Below are 16,003 nucleotides of genomic sequence, written 5' to 3'. Positions count from 1 at the left end.
GGCTGAGCTGAAACACAGAAGGTATCTTGCCAGAGAAGAGTGGAGCAGACCAGCGTAGCACAAAGCATATCATAGAAGCAGAGTAGAGCTGTCTAGCCCAAGAAGGGTCCATCCCAGAGCTGCGTGGCCCCAGATCTGTCCTATAGCTGTGCTGTCTTCACAGCTGTGCTGTAAAACAACTGAGCTGTTTTGTGCTGAATAAAGTGTCCTTCTTTACTACACCCCAGATTGGGGACTCTTGTTGTCATTGAATCGGCGGCAATGACCATCAGTTTACACACCAAAGGTCTGATAACCAATTTATGTAATAGGGGCCAGAGGGTAGTGACTGCATCAAAATCCCACCTTTTCCCTAAATCAGAATTATTCTTTCAACTGGAAAATAGTCATCACTGAATCAGTCACACAATTCAGCAGTCTTTTTATTTACTGCTGACAATAATTACAGATGGTTAAAAATAAAGAAAACTTTAAAATAACTCTTCCTAAAATTTGAATGCATACTTTATACCAGGCATTCACATGAATTACCTCGTTTAATCCTCACAACCCTTTGAGACAGGTACTATCTATTATTCCCATTTTATAGATAAGGAAACAGCCTTAGTTACTGAGCATTAGGTTACTTCTAAGCAGTCTATGGGCAGTGAGTGATGGAGTGGGACAAAAATTCTTGACCTCTATACTTACGTCCAATTAATTCAATATAATGGATGATATTTATTAAGTGCTTACTATGTGCCAAGTACCTTCTCTGATTTAACTTTTATTTATAAGTTTTAAAAATGAAGCCCAAAGATTTTAGTTGCTTGCCTCAATGTGACTGAGATAGTCAGGAGCAGAATGGCAAAGGAATTTGAAATGTTTTATGTTTTCACCTCTGGAATTGGAACTCTGGTCAGCTCAAAATAATTTAATTCTGGCCTTCTAAAACACAGGCAAAACAAATGTTCTTTAGAACAATCTGCCTTAATTAGTCCTTGTGTATATTTTCCCCTTATGTGAGGTACAAACCCCTGGCCTTCATCTGAATAATTCCAATGATGAGATTCATAACATCTGGTGACTTATTTCACATGAATTACCAGTGGATTCACTAAAGGCTTGACAATAGCTCCCGCCCTCTGGAGGTGTACTTCCCCTGAGACTGGGAACCTACCTGTTGCTGCACATGGCCTGTGTACTGTTCAATGAACTCGGTGAAGCGAATATAGTCTGTTCCCAGGCGGCAGAGTCGATTCAGGACACTGGTTTCACTGGGATGGAGAAATGGGAAGTCCTGTGACACCTGCAGGAGAGGAAGCAGGCTGAAAACACTGATGCCTGTGATTCACTGCATGACAGTCTTTGAGGTCCTTCAAATGTTCTGCACTATTATCATTTCCCTTTTCAAAATGTCCATTTAAGATTGGTAAGTTCTGGATAACAAAAGTATTTCCAAACCTCTACAAAGGGGCTGTTCCCCACCCCTGACCTAATTAGTTCTTTACTGAAATAAGTGATAACACATGGTTAAACATTCAAACAACACAAAATGGTGTACAGTACATTAAAAATAAGTCAGCCTTGCCCTGGCCGTGTAGCTCAGTTGGTTACAGTGTCATTCCCATTTGCTATGGTTGCAGGTTCAATCTCCAGTCAGGGACATACAAGAAGTAACAAATGAATGCATAAATAAGTGGAACAAGAAATTAATATTTCTCTCTCCCACCCTCCCTCTCTAATATCAACTTTTTTAAATTAAAAAAAAAGAATCAACCAATGAATGCATCAGTGTTTTCTCTCTCCCTCCCCCTCTTTCTAAAATCAATAAATAAAGAAATTTAAAAAAATAAGTCAACCTCCCCTCAGAGGCGGATACTATACCTGTTTCTTTTAAAAATATATATATATATATTTAAAATTTATTGATTGATTTGAGAGAGAGATCAATGTGTTGTTCCACTTATTCATACATTCATTGGCTGATTCTTATATGTGCCCTGACTGGGGATTGAACCCACAGCCTTAGCATATCGAGACAATGCTCTAACCAACTAAGCTTCCGGGCAACATTTCAGGGATGATCTTAAAAGATGTGAGGTTTTTGACCTGGTTACAACAAAGTTGTCTTTAGCAAAGTCTTTAGCAAACTTCAGGGGTTTCTCAAACATATTCTTAGGATTTATGAATTCCCTATGAAATTTTAGATCTTGTTTTCATTTCAATAAAAATGTAAATAAATATAGCATACTATAATCTGTAAAAGCACCTTATAACTGGACATATACATTTAGTAATCATATTTTTACTTATATTTTTTATTTAAATGATAGCCAAATGATAACCTAGTATGTTATATAAAGGTTACACAGCAGTTCAAGTAGAAAAAAGTAGTGGGAGAATGTATCCATTCAACCAACTTTTCCAAAAACAAAAAACAAAAAAAAAACAACTAACTACAGCAAAATATATATAAAAGTTACCATTTTAGCCATTTTTAAGTGTACAGTTCTTGGCATTAAGTGCATTCACATTGTTGTGCTGCCTTCATCACCATTCATCCATCTCCATATCATTTTCATCTTCCCAAACTGAAACTCTGTATCCATTGTGCAAAGACTCTCTATTCTCTCTCCCCACAGCTCACACAATCACCCTTCTATTTCCTGTCTTTATGAATTTGACTATTCTAAGTACCTCAAATAAGTGGAATCACACACTATTTGTCATTTGTGACAGGCTTATTTCACTTAGTAGTATCTCTAAATTTCATCCATGTTGTAGTGTCACAATTTCTTCCCTTTTTAAAAATCATTGCTCTGCAGAAAGTATGCAGTATTTTCAGGTTTTGATGGCCTTTTCTTGCATAAGTATCTGAACACCTACTCTGGCAGAAACTGTGCCAGGTGTTCACCTATGAAGAAGACCCCTGTGATCTTCGCCCCCATGGGCAATCTGTGAGAGAGAAAGACTAGAAACAGGTAACAACAATAAGTAATGTGAATTGTGGTAAATCCTATAAGGGAAATAAACAAATTTCTGGGATAAAGAATAATGGAATAAGGGAGGACACATAAAAGATGATCAGAAAGTTTTTCTGAGGAGATGACTTTAAAGCTGAGACCTTAAGGAAGAAAATCTGATTGAAACTTTTTTTATAAGAAAGAAAGTCAGCTATCTTTCCTATACTGTTATCTCTTTTTACTTCAGGTCATTAAGCACCCACAAATACTTCCTGGACATTTTCCTCCTATATGCCTGGCATTGTGCTAGTTTTATAGGGGAAAATGAGTAATAAGAGGAATTGCTTTGATTTATAGATTTTATAGACTAAGAATGTTATTTTTCTGCTCTTCCCCAGCCAATACTGTCAATTCTCATAGGAACAGGCATGGCTTTGTCATCAGACAAAGCTATACCGTATACAAATCTTACCAGGACTAGCCACCATAAAATTCTTTGAGCTTCAGTTTGCTCATCTGTATGTACAGTATACTGGAGCTAACTATCTAGTTACTAACTTAATGAGAGGACTGGATAACATTACTGGAAGCATAAGTAGAAAACCCATAATTCAGATACTGGAGACAGACAGACCCGTGTTCAAGACCAAGCTTGCTAATTACCAGCAGCGAGACACAGGGAGTTAATTTGTGATATGGAATTAGGTGGTTATGAAGATTAAATTAGATAATACATAGAGTACATAGCCCTTTCTTCTCATTCATTCCTGGTTACCCGAAGGCCCCTTTCTAAATTCTCCTAGTGCAGAAATTTCCTGAGAATGGAGTCATGAAAGAAACACTCATTCATTTTTTCATTCAACATAATGGCTGAACCCTTATTGTTGTTTAACTGAATTTAAAAGAGTGCAAGGGTGAAAACGGGAGAAAGTGTCTCCCTCACTTTTACGTTCAGTTCCCCAGAAACTCTTGCCCAAACACCTCAACTTCAGGCCTGGTCCGGGTCGCCCTCTTCCTACCCGAAGGCGGGGCCATCCTGGGTCTGCCCTCCGTTTCCCAGCCCAGGGCCCAGCCCTCTTACCGCGTGTTCTTCTCCCGCAGGCCCCTCCAGTAGCCGGCCTAGGGACACGCCTCCCGCCCCCAAGGCCTCTGCAAGTCTCGGCCCCTAGGTACTTCAGACCCCTCCTCCATGCACTGGGTCAGGTCTACCCACTCTGCGCTCGGTAGTTCCCGCGCTCTAAGTCGGACAGTACCTGAAGGCCACTCCGCTTGTTCCAGGTGAAAATGGACCCTGGATACCCGCTCAGAGCCAAGAGCAGTTCGTGGATCATTTCCACGGCGGACCTCAAGTTCCTATATACGTCGGTCCTTCCTCCAGCGCCCTTCCTGACGACCACAGAATCCAATACTCCCTCCTCAACCCGCGCAGAGGCCCCAGGGTCCGACGGTTACTCCTGAATCTTCCCGCCAAGACAATTGCGGGAGGAGCGGACGGGAAGCGGGCCAAGGGTCGGCGAGCCGCGCTCCGGAAGTAAGCTGTGCTGACAGGGCTCACAGCTGGCTGCAACACAGGCTCCGCTAGAGGAGTCGAGGTAGTTGGCTTTGCGCATGCGCCCTGGCGGCCGAGTCACCCGTTCGGACTTCCGGTTTGGGAGCTGGACTATAAGGGTGGAGAGGCCGGTTGGGGCCGACCCCGGGTGGGTGACGCTGGCCCTTGGGCAGACATGCGAGTGGGTTGAGGGACCACCCGAGAGAGAGACATTCTCAGGGGTGGGCCGGAGGGTGCTCTCAGGTACCTTAGCCCGGTCGGAGGTCTCTGGAGGAGACTGCACCACGGCTCCGAAGTGACCTGGCCGGAGGGAGCGAAGACAAAGATGCCGGAATCTCGCACTAGCCGCTCCCTGAGCTGAGCTCCGCGCCCGCGAATTCCGCAGCACTCGGATCTCCTGGCCAGTACCCGAGTTTGTCCTCAGGAGACCCATTACTACTGCCCCGTCGGATTCTCTCCACCAACTCAGTGCGACTCTCCCCAAGCCCACCCGGTTCTCGCTTCAGGAGCCAAAACCAACTTCTCGCAGTCGCGAGGTTTCCCGTCAGTAGTTTCCGAATATTTGTTGAGTGGTTATTTCTGCTGTGAGGAGAAACAAAGACCCAGTTTTCAGTACTTGAGTTTTGTTTGGGGTGGGAATTGGTAGTTGTGGAGTCCGAGGGGGCAGGGCGGACGTTGAGGCCTGGGGAAGGATTGCGGAGGTACTGGGGAAGATCAGCTGCGACCCGCTGGACAGAGGCTTTTTGTTGCCTTGAGCAGGATGGTGACTTACCATTAGATCCTGAGCTCCAGGTCTCCCATGTGGTTTGAACTCACTATGCAACATTGGTTAGAGGAGCTAAACGGGATCAGATTTGAGGGAGGGGAAGAGGAGCAGATTCTTTTCTCTGCTGTTTCTCCAGGCTGCCCTGGGAAATCGCCCAGAAATGCAGCTTTTGAAAGTTTTCCCTCCATGCTTAGTTTTGGCTTTCTATCCTGAAGTTGGTGCTACCTCAGCTGGCCACATGGAGCGTATATATGGGAAGTCAGGCCAGTTCTGGCAAGACTTTAGATGTAATGAATGTATTCCTTCTGATAGTGCCATCTCTCTCTACCCTAGGAGGAAACTTCTTACAGAGAGACTCATCTGCAGGTGATTCTCCAAGGACATGGGAAGATAGGTGTTAAGCCCTGGAACCCAGACCCTTAAGTGGAGGAAAGCTGCTTTCTGCTGTGAATGATGGCCAAACCCACTCTGAGAGGGAATGGCACTAACTCTGAGACCTTCAGACAGCGCTTCAGGAAATTTCATTACCAGGAGGTAGCTGGTCCCCGGAAGGCTTTCAGCCAACTCTGGGAGCTTTGCTGTCGGTGGCTGAGGCCGGAGGTGCACACCAAGGAGCAGATTGTAGAGTTGCTGGTGCTAGAGCAGTTCCTGACCATCTTACCTGGGGATATCCAGAAGTGGATACAGGAGCAATGTCCAGAAAGTGGAGAGGAGGCTGTGGCTCTGGTGGAAGATTTAGAAAGAGAGCCTGGAAGACCTGGACGTTCGGTGAGAAGGGAGGGGGAATTCAGAAATGTGTAACTGGGTAAGAGGCAAGGATAAAGGGCCAAATAAAGGTATAGATCTAAGGAGGGGTACGGTGTCCCTTGGTAATGCTTATACTTCTGGTACTGGAAGGGGTAACTTTTTCAGATATAGCTTATCTGGAGGTGGTACCTGGATGTATATTTGCTTCCCTGTCATCATGAGTTATTCATAGATTCGTAAGTTTTTTATTTATAGAGAAGAAAGGGAACTTATTTTTTAGCCTGTAGTTGGGTTTACTACTTTGATCTTTTCCTTCTAATGTTCCAGCTTTTCTAAGCTAACAGTAATGGAATAAGAATGACTCTTGTTGGCTATTAACACCACCACTACCACTAGCCATTTCCCAAAAGGATGATGGTCTTTTTGGAGGGTATTAAATAATCTGGGAATGACCCTCATTATAACCTTGCAGTGACAATTAATGGGGGTTGTTTCTAGGTCACAGTCTCTGTGAAGGGGCAGGAAGTGTGCTTGGAGAAGATGACACCCATCAAATCATCACAAGAGTTATTAAGTGTTCGGCAGGAGTCAGTGGAACCCCAGTCCAGAGGTGTACCCAAGAAAGAGAGGGCAAGAAGCCCAGACCTGGGACCACAGGAGCAGATGAATCCAAAGGAGAAGCTCAGACCCTTTCAAAGGAGCGGTGAGGAGTAAATTCATATGGGAAGACAGGATGCCATTCTAAGTTGGGAAGTAGGGTTTGGGAATAGTGAGTGGGAAAGGGATTTCAGAATGAGTGTCAATTATAGAGTATGTGGTTGTTGGGGACCTCCTGAAAGCATATAGTTTAGCTCTCTGCTGCAGTGAGAAGTCTTAGATTTCCTCTTTTGATAAATCTGCCAAAGAATGGTTCCTTAGTTTTTATCAGAGCTTTGAGTTATTTTATTTCTTCTTGGTAATGATGATACCAAGTCAGTATTTTCTAGATAAAAATTATTTTCTATACTTGAAGTATGTACATCTTCCTTTTAGTCACTTTCCTTCTCTGAAATAAACTGCATTTGTTTCTTTAAGCTTTTCCCCAGAAACTCCATTATTCATACTTTTTTAATTTAAGATTTTTGTTTTAGAGAGGGAGAAAGAGAGGGAAATATCCACGTGTGAGAGAAAAATCTATTGGTTGCCTCTCACACCACCCCCCAGTGGGGTATCTAGCCCACAACCTAGGCATGTGCCCTGACCTGGAATCAGACCAGTGACCTTTCGCTTTGTGGGACGATCCCCAACCCAACGAGCCACACCAGCCAGGGCTCAGACGTACTAAGTTTTTGTTACTCTCCCTTGGAAACGTAGTTCTCCAAATATGTCAGTTGTGGAGAACTAAGTTATATTTGTTATTCCAGGGAGTGTCTGATAGCTTGAGGCACAGTAAGAATTTTACTTAAGAATTTCACGTTTTTTTTTTTTTCAGTATAGCTTAACTAATTACTTGATTACTGTCCACTTGGTAATTCCTAGGACTCTCACAGCCTTCCCCATTGTCTTTGCGTCTCGTGCTTATTCTTGTATGATTTTGTAGAGCTTGTTTTTCTATTTTGTTGAACTCCATATTGTGTTTTTTCTTTGATCATTTCTTTAACTTGTTGAGATTGTTCTGAATTTTGATCTTATTGTCTAAGACGCTAGCCTTCTCAGCCAGTTTGGTAATGGTCTCTGTTCAGTCATCCAGATACAATCCCTTAACGCCACACACAGGTTTGTAGAATATATCCATTTTTTAACATCTACCATGTGCTTCACCTTGCAAGGTATTCTGCAGTAAGAAAAGATGCCTATCCTTAAAGAGCTTATAATATGATTGAGAACATAACAGCAAACATAAATATATGCTGAACTGAACTGTACTGAAACAGTGCTAAACAATGACTTATTACTCAATTGTGTGAGTACAATAGGGGTTTGGCAGAGTGGAAGACAAAGGAGGGCTATAGGGAAGGCTTCATGGAGGCATTGGTAAATATAGCTTGAAGAATGGGTTAAATGTGGACAGGAGGGGAAGAGTCTGATATGAATGGACAGTGCATAACAGGCACTCAGATTAAGGTCCAGCAGTATAGCATGTGAGCTGAGAAAGCAAAAAAGCCTGGAGCTAGGTAGGACAGTGACTGCTGCAGTTATCTGGGTTGTGAGAAGGTGAGAAGTCTAGACTTGGGTGGTGGCAGTAGGAATGGAGGACATACTAAGGGAAAAAAACCTTTAGAACTTGGTGACTGAGAATGAAGGAAACAGATGAGTTGTGGCTGATTTCCCTTCTGTTCCCCTCCCTCTTGAAATCTGAGTTTAATTTTCTAGCCCCAAGTGGAGAATGCTAAGAGACAGGAGGTAACTGTTCCCAGCGTTGCCATGACCTGCCTACAAGTGGTCATGGGAGCTAGGGAGCAATTTGGAACGGAATTATCTGCTCTAAACAGACAATCCTTTTCCTCTCTTGTCACCCTGCTGTGGAAAATATAGTATTTCTCTTGTTTTGGTGTTTCATGTATTTTTTCCATTTTCTTCAACACATTGAACTTTCTGAAAATATATTTCCTTAGATACTTTGTTTATAAGACTCTTAGATAAAAAAGGCAGGTCTGAACTCAGAGATTTTTTTTTTAACGATCAGTCCAAACTATTATGTCATTTGTTTGCTTCTCTGCAAGCAGGATTTCCATTTCCTAAATCCGGTGTGGTATCTAAGTTGGAGCAAGGAGAGCCTTGGATCCCAGATCTGGGCTCCAAGGAAAAAGAACTCCCAAGAGGCAGTCTCACAGGAGACAGACAAATGCATGCTGACCTGTTAACATCCAGGAGAGAGAAAAGAAGCTGGGTGGAACAGGAACACTGGGGCTTTGAGGATGAGAAGGTGGCAGGTGTGCACTGGGGCTATGAAGAGACCAGAACTCTCCTTGCAATTCTTAGTCAGACTGAATTTTATGAAGCTCTCAGAAACTGTCATCGAAACAGCCAAGTATATGGGGCTGTGGCTGAGCGGCTCCGGGAGTATGGCTTCCTCCGGACCCTGGAACAATGTCGGACCAAGTTCAAAGGTCTCCAGAAGAGCTATCGGAAAGTCAAGAATGGCCACCCACCTGAGACCTGCCCCTTCTTTGAAGAGATGGAAGCCCTGATGAGTGCTCAGGTCATTGCCCTGCCCAGCAATGGCCTGGAAGAGGCAGCCTCTCACTCTGGCCTAGCAAGCAGCGATGCTGAGACGGAGGAGCCAGGGCCAGGGAGTGGGCAGCATGAGGGAGCAGAAGAGGCCATGGCTGAAGAGTCTGACAGTGATGAAATGGGCCAGAAAGCCAACCCCCAGGACCCCAATAACTCAACTGCATCTGTCCTTTTTCGAAGCCCAAGTGGTAAGCTTTTCTTCTTGGAATTTTGGGATTAGGCTTGAGGAGTTATGAGACTGGATGTGGACTCATGAAGCTTAATATCACCTGCCAGCTTTGTCACTTAAGAGAACAAAGAGGCACTTCTCAGTTCCATGTGTATTTCATTCTGTGGGATAATAGGAAGTAGGGAATAATTTTAGGTATCTTAAAGAAACACACTCAGCAAATTCAAGAGACTCCTGAAAAGGAATATCAGTGCTCCCATTTCTTTATTAAGGTTTTTTTCCTGATTGTAAAATCATTAAAGGCTGAAAAAACTTGGCACTATTTTATCTTTAAGAATTAATACTTACCAAGCACTTTTTATGAACTGATGTTTTCTCTTTTACTCCCTAAAATCTCAGTTTATTATATGTTCCTTTTTACTTAGAATAGCATAGTGAAGGATTGCCCAAAGTTGGGAAAACAGTTTCTGACTTTCTTCTATGAGATTTGCAACACACACTGGCCTCTTAAGAGGAATGAGAAGTCCTGCAGCAAGAAATCTTGTTTAACACTCTATGTTGAAATATTATTTGCCTGTGGAACAGTTTTGTTTTGTAAGTATTTTTTAGTACTGTTGATGTAATTTCTGCAACCACGTTATGGAAAGGGCACCAAAGTACCAGTCAGGAGGCTTTGTTTCTAATCCTGACCACTAATCAGCTGAGTGCCGTTGGACAGTTATGTGACCATTTCTGAGTTTGTTTCTTGAACTGTAAAATGGGGAATGGCAGCAGGACTATAGCTCTAAAGTTGTAGTTCCACTGTGAAGTGATCTTTGCTTCCATTTTCTAAATTAAATGTGATGTTACTTTAGTTTTATTCTTCCTACCTTCTTTTTCCTTTCCTTTTTCTTCATTTTTTGTCACTGGAATAAATGTAGATAGATTGCAAATGTAGCACATGTGCCGGCTCTTATAATTTTCATTGTTTTTTCACCCTTTTCCACTGTTTTTTTGTCTTCTGATTCTTCCTCCTTCTTTACTTACAGTGAGTGGAGGATAATGGAAGATTCACTGAATCTCCCTTCCCACTACTTTGCTCACCTTCAGGGAGCAGGGTGTATAATCATCCTGATGTACTGCCCAAGAGGGGCCTGTAGCACTAGCACATGGTCAGGCCCAGTGATGCACTGCTTCCTTCCTCTTTCAGGCTTCTTCCAGTCCTCTCCTAACAATAAGGTGCATGACTATGAGGTCTGTCTGTATTTATCTATCTATCTATCTATCTATTTATTTATTTTTGAGATTGTGGCAAGGGAAGAAGGGCCATAATAGGGATTACGCAACAGTGTGATTTTTAAGAGACTGTTAAGATTTTTGAGTCATTCTTTGGGAACCTTTCATGAGGCAGATGATAGGATTAAGGAACTGAGGCTCTAAAGCCATGGTACTGACATTTCTCTTCTGGTGGCAGGTGTACACTGGGGCTATGAAGAGACAAAGACTTATCTTGCAATTCTTAGTGAGACTCAGTTTTATGAAGCCCTCCAGAACTGTCACCGCAACAGCCAGTTGTATGGAGCAGTGGCTGAGCGGTTATGGGAATATGGCTTCCTTAGGACACCAGAGCAATGTCGGACCAAGTTTAAAAGCCTACAAACGAGCTATCGGAAAGTCAAGAATGGCCAAGCACCAGAGACCTGTCCCTTCTTTGAAGAGATGGATGCTTTGGTGAGTGCCCGGGTTGCTGCCCCACCCAGTGATGGCCCGGAAGAAGACATAGCCTCTTGCCCCATCCAGGATACCAGTGAGGCCGAAGAAGAGAAGCAAGCTGAGGAGGCAGAAGAGGCCACAGAAGAAGATTCTGATGATGAAGAAGATAATGAGCTACCCCCAGGGGCTGTCATGACGCGTGCTCCAGTCTTATTCCAGAGCCCTAGTGGTAAGTAAGATCCTTTGATTTTTAGGGTCTAAAAAGCAAAAGGGAGGCAGTGGGATTTAGGAAAAAAATAATCAGATTGAAGCCTCTACACTCAACTCTCATGAATTCTTCTTGTGACCACCTATCTCTTCCCCGTGTTTCCTATTAAAGCAGTTCAGTGAGGGTAAATAAATTATTCATTTGACTTGCCTCCTCACACAGCATCAATCCAAAATGGTTTCAAATTTGGTAAATTTGCTATCATTTACATGTGAGCTGCTATGTTTCTAGGTAGTTTACCTCGCAGGGAATCTGAAAGCTAATATTTCCCATGTACCCATAATAGGATGAAGGTAATTTTAAAAGTTCATTCTCATTTGTTTGTTCTTCTAGTTTCAGCTTATATACTAGCTGTATGTCTACTTTATACACATTTTTGAAAACCTAGTAACCTCTTTCTTAAAACACACTTAGGCAGAAGTCTGAGATTTCGGAGTTATTGACCTGTTGAATCTTAGCTGCTGTATAAGGAAGAAAATACTTCACTTTGGCTTCCCTCCTTGAGGAAAGAATAGTTCTTATTTTGGAGTCATGCATGTACAAGGGTGGGCAAAAGTAGGTTAAATTACCAGCCATCATTACCTAACAGATAAATCTTAAATAAGGATATGAAATAATAATAAGACAAATAATACAAATTCATAATACAGTAAATAATAAATAGTACAAGAATAAACTGTGTTTTGGCATACTCACAACTGTAAACCTATTTTTGTCCACCCCTATATATGTGAATCTGGACTCTGTTGTTTGTAAGCTGAGTAACTTAGAGCAAGTTATTTAACCCTGTAAGTTTACTTATCTATGAAGACCTACCTCAAAAGGCTGATATACGCGAGGGTCCTTGGTGAAGCACCTAGCACAATGCTTGGGCACATAGTAAGTATTTAATAAGTAGCAGTTTTCTTTTCCAAGAATTCTTTAGATGAACATTCTTCAAGAGTGTTCTATGGAGCATCCGTTCCATGGGTGTAATAATATATGCCACTAAAAAATGCCTTCTGGGTTTAGGAAATGTTAAATCCTCCTCACGAAGGATCACAAAACATATTTACATATTTAAGGTTCTGAGATTTCATTTAATCTGATGAACCTGTATTTCATGGGGCATCTCTTAAGACTGGGCTTCTATGTAGAAATGCTGCTTTTGGGGGATATACATACAGGCTGACACTCAGCATTCTTTTGCTCTCAGATTTAGTCCAGGAAATTAGGGATTGAAAGTTTACCTGAAAAAGTTGAAAATTCTGTAAATTCAAACTAAAAATTTGTAAGTATCTGCAAGTTCACATTAGCCTACACCTGGGGAGCCTGGCATTTGGTTCTTAGAAGAATATTAAGAGCTTAGCTTGGGCATTAAAGTGCTTTTGGAACATTTAGTGATCATCTTTCCATAGGCAAAGAGAATGCTTTTAGTAAGGCACTTCTGGCAAAGTTCTTCTCTCAGAAGGCCTTTTGTTCTTTGAAAGATACCAAGTACTTTGCTACCCTGTTTTTATTCTCAACATATATTGGAATTTGAGCAGAAGAGGACTCATATAGCTCTTTTTGGATATATAAGTTTTTCCAGAGTTTTCCTGGACATTTCCTTCTAATCCCTTTAGTTATTGGCACAGAACATAAACTAGAATACCATAATAGGCATGAGATGAGACAAAAAATACAGCATTATGAAGTGTCTTTCCTGTATAAACATGTTGATAGTTTTAACTCTGGTAGGTTTTTCTTGTTATACTGAGATTTTCTGAAGATCCTGGGCATCCAGGAAGAGTTAAAAGAATATACTAATTAGCTCTATGTAGATGAGAAGCATGGGATAGGTTATCAAGTAGAAAAGGAAAACACTGGAATTTTAATAGATGGTAATTATTTGGGATCTAGAACTCCCTAATTTTTATCTTTAATTATCTAATGTGATACTTACCTTACCATGGCACATAATTGAGGAAGTGGATAACTTTAAAAATTCTATTCTCATACCAGGTTTTGAGGCTGGATTTAAGAATGAAGAGAATCTAAAACGGGATATTTCTGAGGAAGTACAACTGCATAGGACATTACTTGCAAGGTCTGAAAGGAAAATTGTCCGCCATCTTAATCAGGGTAAAGGCACTGAAAGTGGATGTAGATCAGGAAGACAGTGGGAAAGGACTCCAGGGGAGAAAAGAGGAAAACCCACACTCCCAGAGAGAAGTTTAGGTAAAGTTCAAAGTCATCAGAAACCCTGCTTGGGAGAGAGACCCTATAAATATCTTAGATATGGCAAAAGCTTCAGTCCAAACTCCCACCTCATATATCAGACATCCCATCAAGTGGAAAATCCGTATAAATGTGCGGACTGTGGGAAAAGCTTCAGTCGGAGTGCACGCCTCATTAGACACCGGAGAATCCACACTGGCGAGAAACCATATAAATGTCTTGACTGTGGGAAAAGTTTCCGCGACAGTTCAAATTTCATCACGCACAGGAGAATCCACACAGGAGAGAAACCGTATCAATGCAGTGAGTGTGGAAAACGTTTCAATCAGAGCTCAAGCCTTATAATTCACCAGAGAATCCACACAGGAGAAAAGCCCTATCAATGTGAAGAGTGTGGAAAAAGCTTCAATAACAGTTCTCATTTTAGTGCACATCGGAGGATACACACAGGAGAGAGACCCCATGTGTGTCCTGATTGTGGAAAGAGTTTCAGTAAGAGTTCTGACTTACGTGCACATCATAGAACCCACACAGGGGAGAAACCCTATGGGTGTCATGATTGTGGCAAGTGCTTCAGTAAAAGCTCTGCTCTGAATAAGCACAGAGAAATCCATACACGAGAAAAATTTCTGACACAGTCAGTGCCTTAGTAGTAAGCCCCTGAGGATCTATAAGAAAAAAAAGGAGCTTCAGTAAATGTATTGAAATTGTTTGAAAAAGTCTTTCAATAGTGAGATTCATCTCCTATTCTGTGCCCAGCCAGTTTAGGAAATACTCTAGGATTCACCTCACCATTTGTCCCTGTTTCTCCTGGATCAGATTCCCAAGGCAGTCATCTTAAGAATGAAAGGAAGATTTCAATCCCTCTCCATGCCTGCATTTGAACTGACAGTTAACATCTTTCCCTCTCAGTGCCTATGTTGTCCCCTTAATAGAGAGGACATAGTAGTAGATCCTGAGTCTGATATGTACTCTTCTTTACTTATCCTCTTAATCAGCTGCGTTCCAAGTGGAAAAGCCTATCACAGCAGCATTTCAGGGAGATGTGAGACTTTTCTCATTGAGTAGGTCTAGCTCTTCATACAGTAAAGGAAATACAAAAAGGAATGACTCTTCCTTCTCACTGAAACCTGAAGCCTGTGCCCAGAATGAAATACAGGTGGTCCCCAGTTTATAGAAGTTTGACTTTGTGATGGTGGGAATGCAATATGTATTAAGTAGAAACGGTCTAGGCTAAGCTATGATGTTTGGTAGCTTTAAAGGCATTTTTGATGTACAATATGTTCAACTTATGACAGGCTTATCTGGACATAGCCCCATTATAAGTAGAGGAGCATCTGTATTTGTCATGAACTCTTCATTTACCTTGAAGAAGAAGAGTTTAATGTCCATCTTGGTTCTGACCTATGAATCTTCTTACCAAGAACCTAGATGTTTTGTATGGGCAAATAATATAGCCTTATATAAATGTTGAGGTGTAAACCCTGAATTTCTTAAATTTCTTCCAAGCCCTAGGAGATCTGGAATAGAAGCACACTAATTTACAATATCTAGTTTGATTTTTTTCTGTTCCACCTTATCTGAGTTTCATCTGTCCCTTGTGGTCCAGAAGCCCAGAGAGCAAGGCAGCTGGCTATGGTGACTGGGAAAGCAGTTAAAGCTACTAATAGGGAATTGTCCATATTCCACACACTCCAAACACCTAGTCTAGTGTTAGATACCCTGTGGGTGCTCAATACTAACCTACAATGAGCAGAAGCCACTGCCACATTCCCATGGATGGGAAAACAGACCAAGCCAACAACTCTACACTAATGTTAAGGAGGACAGATTATCTTTGGTCAGTTTGGTTGCCAATACATGCACATGCATATATTCAACTGTATCCATCTGTTTTTAAAAGCAGCTCTTCAAACTTAAGAGTAATTCTGATTTTTACAATCAAATAGTTTTTCATTAATTACTCCTATATTCATAGTAGTATGGGGAGTCCTGTACAGCACAAGTTAAATAGTACCTGTCTTTATACAATCTAAAATGACAGTGGGGTGGACAAATAATAAGTACACGTGTATAGCTGTAACAGTTTTAAAGCTAGGTGATAACTCCTTAAATATTAATGCCTATTGCATTAGAGTTTGCTGTCAGAAAAATCTGGGAGGTGCATTCTTCTCTTTATTCAGGAAGGCTTCATGAAGTAGGAAGTGTTCAAAGGAGGGAAGATTATTGGGTAAATTAGGATGAGATGAATGTTCCAAAACTGAGTGCTGAGTGGATGAGAAATGGCAGTCCTGGGGAGCAAGGTGTTTTGTGCAAATAGAGCAGAAGGCAAAAGAGAAACTGTAAGGAAGGTTAGACAAAGCTTGGAGCAGCACAGAATTTGAGGAACAGAATGATATGGGCTGTGCTGGAGGCAGAGAAAGAATCACCTTAGCCGAAACATGGAGTGCCAGAG

At 41.8% G+C, this 16,003-nt stretch overlaps 2 protein-coding genes across 3 annotated transcripts in view; one reads left to right on the top strand and one right to left on the bottom strand.

Annotated features, from left to right (window-relative positions):
• Positions 1 to 4,533, bottom strand: part of TUBGCP4 (tubulin gamma complex component 4) — a 40,333-nt gene extending 35,800 nt beyond the window's left edge. For both annotated transcript variants that reach the window (XM_090270500.1, XM_090270501.1), the window contains exons 1-2: positions 4,199 to 4,533; positions 1,160 to 1,288 (exon numbers count right to left, since the gene is read on the bottom strand). In XM_090270500.1, coding sequence (XP_090126626.1) covers positions 1,160 to 1,288; positions 4,199 to 4,276 — 207 coding nt within the window. In that variant the 5' untranslated portion in view covers positions 4,277 to 4,533. The remainder of the gene's footprint in view (positions 1 to 1,159; positions 1,289 to 4,198) is intronic.
• Positions 4,142 to 15,423, top strand: ZSCAN29 (zinc finger and SCAN domain containing 29). Its single transcript, XM_090270502.1, has 6 exons — positions 4,142 to 5,037; positions 5,594 to 6,028; positions 6,506 to 6,710; positions 8,713 to 9,408; positions 10,843 to 11,310; positions 13,333 to 15,423. The coding sequence occupies exons 2-6, from the start codon at positions 5,711 to 5,713 to the stop codon at positions 14,196 to 14,198; spliced, it is 2,553 nt and encodes an 850-aa protein (XP_090126628.1). The 5' UTR covers positions 4,142 to 5,037; positions 5,594 to 5,710; the 3' UTR covers positions 14,199 to 15,423.
• The last annotated feature ends 580 nt before the right edge of the window (positions 15,424 to 16,003 follow it).

Source organism: Furipterus horrens, unplaced genomic scaffold, assembly GCF_987537825.1.
Source record: "Furipterus horrens unplaced genomic scaffold, mFurHor1.1.pri manual_scaffold_3, whole genome shotgun sequence".
NCBI classification, from domain to species: domain Eukaryota; kingdom Metazoa; phylum Chordata; class Mammalia; order Chiroptera; family Furipteridae; genus Furipterus; species Furipterus horrens.
This window is presented reverse-complemented; position numbering and strand designations above follow the sequence as displayed.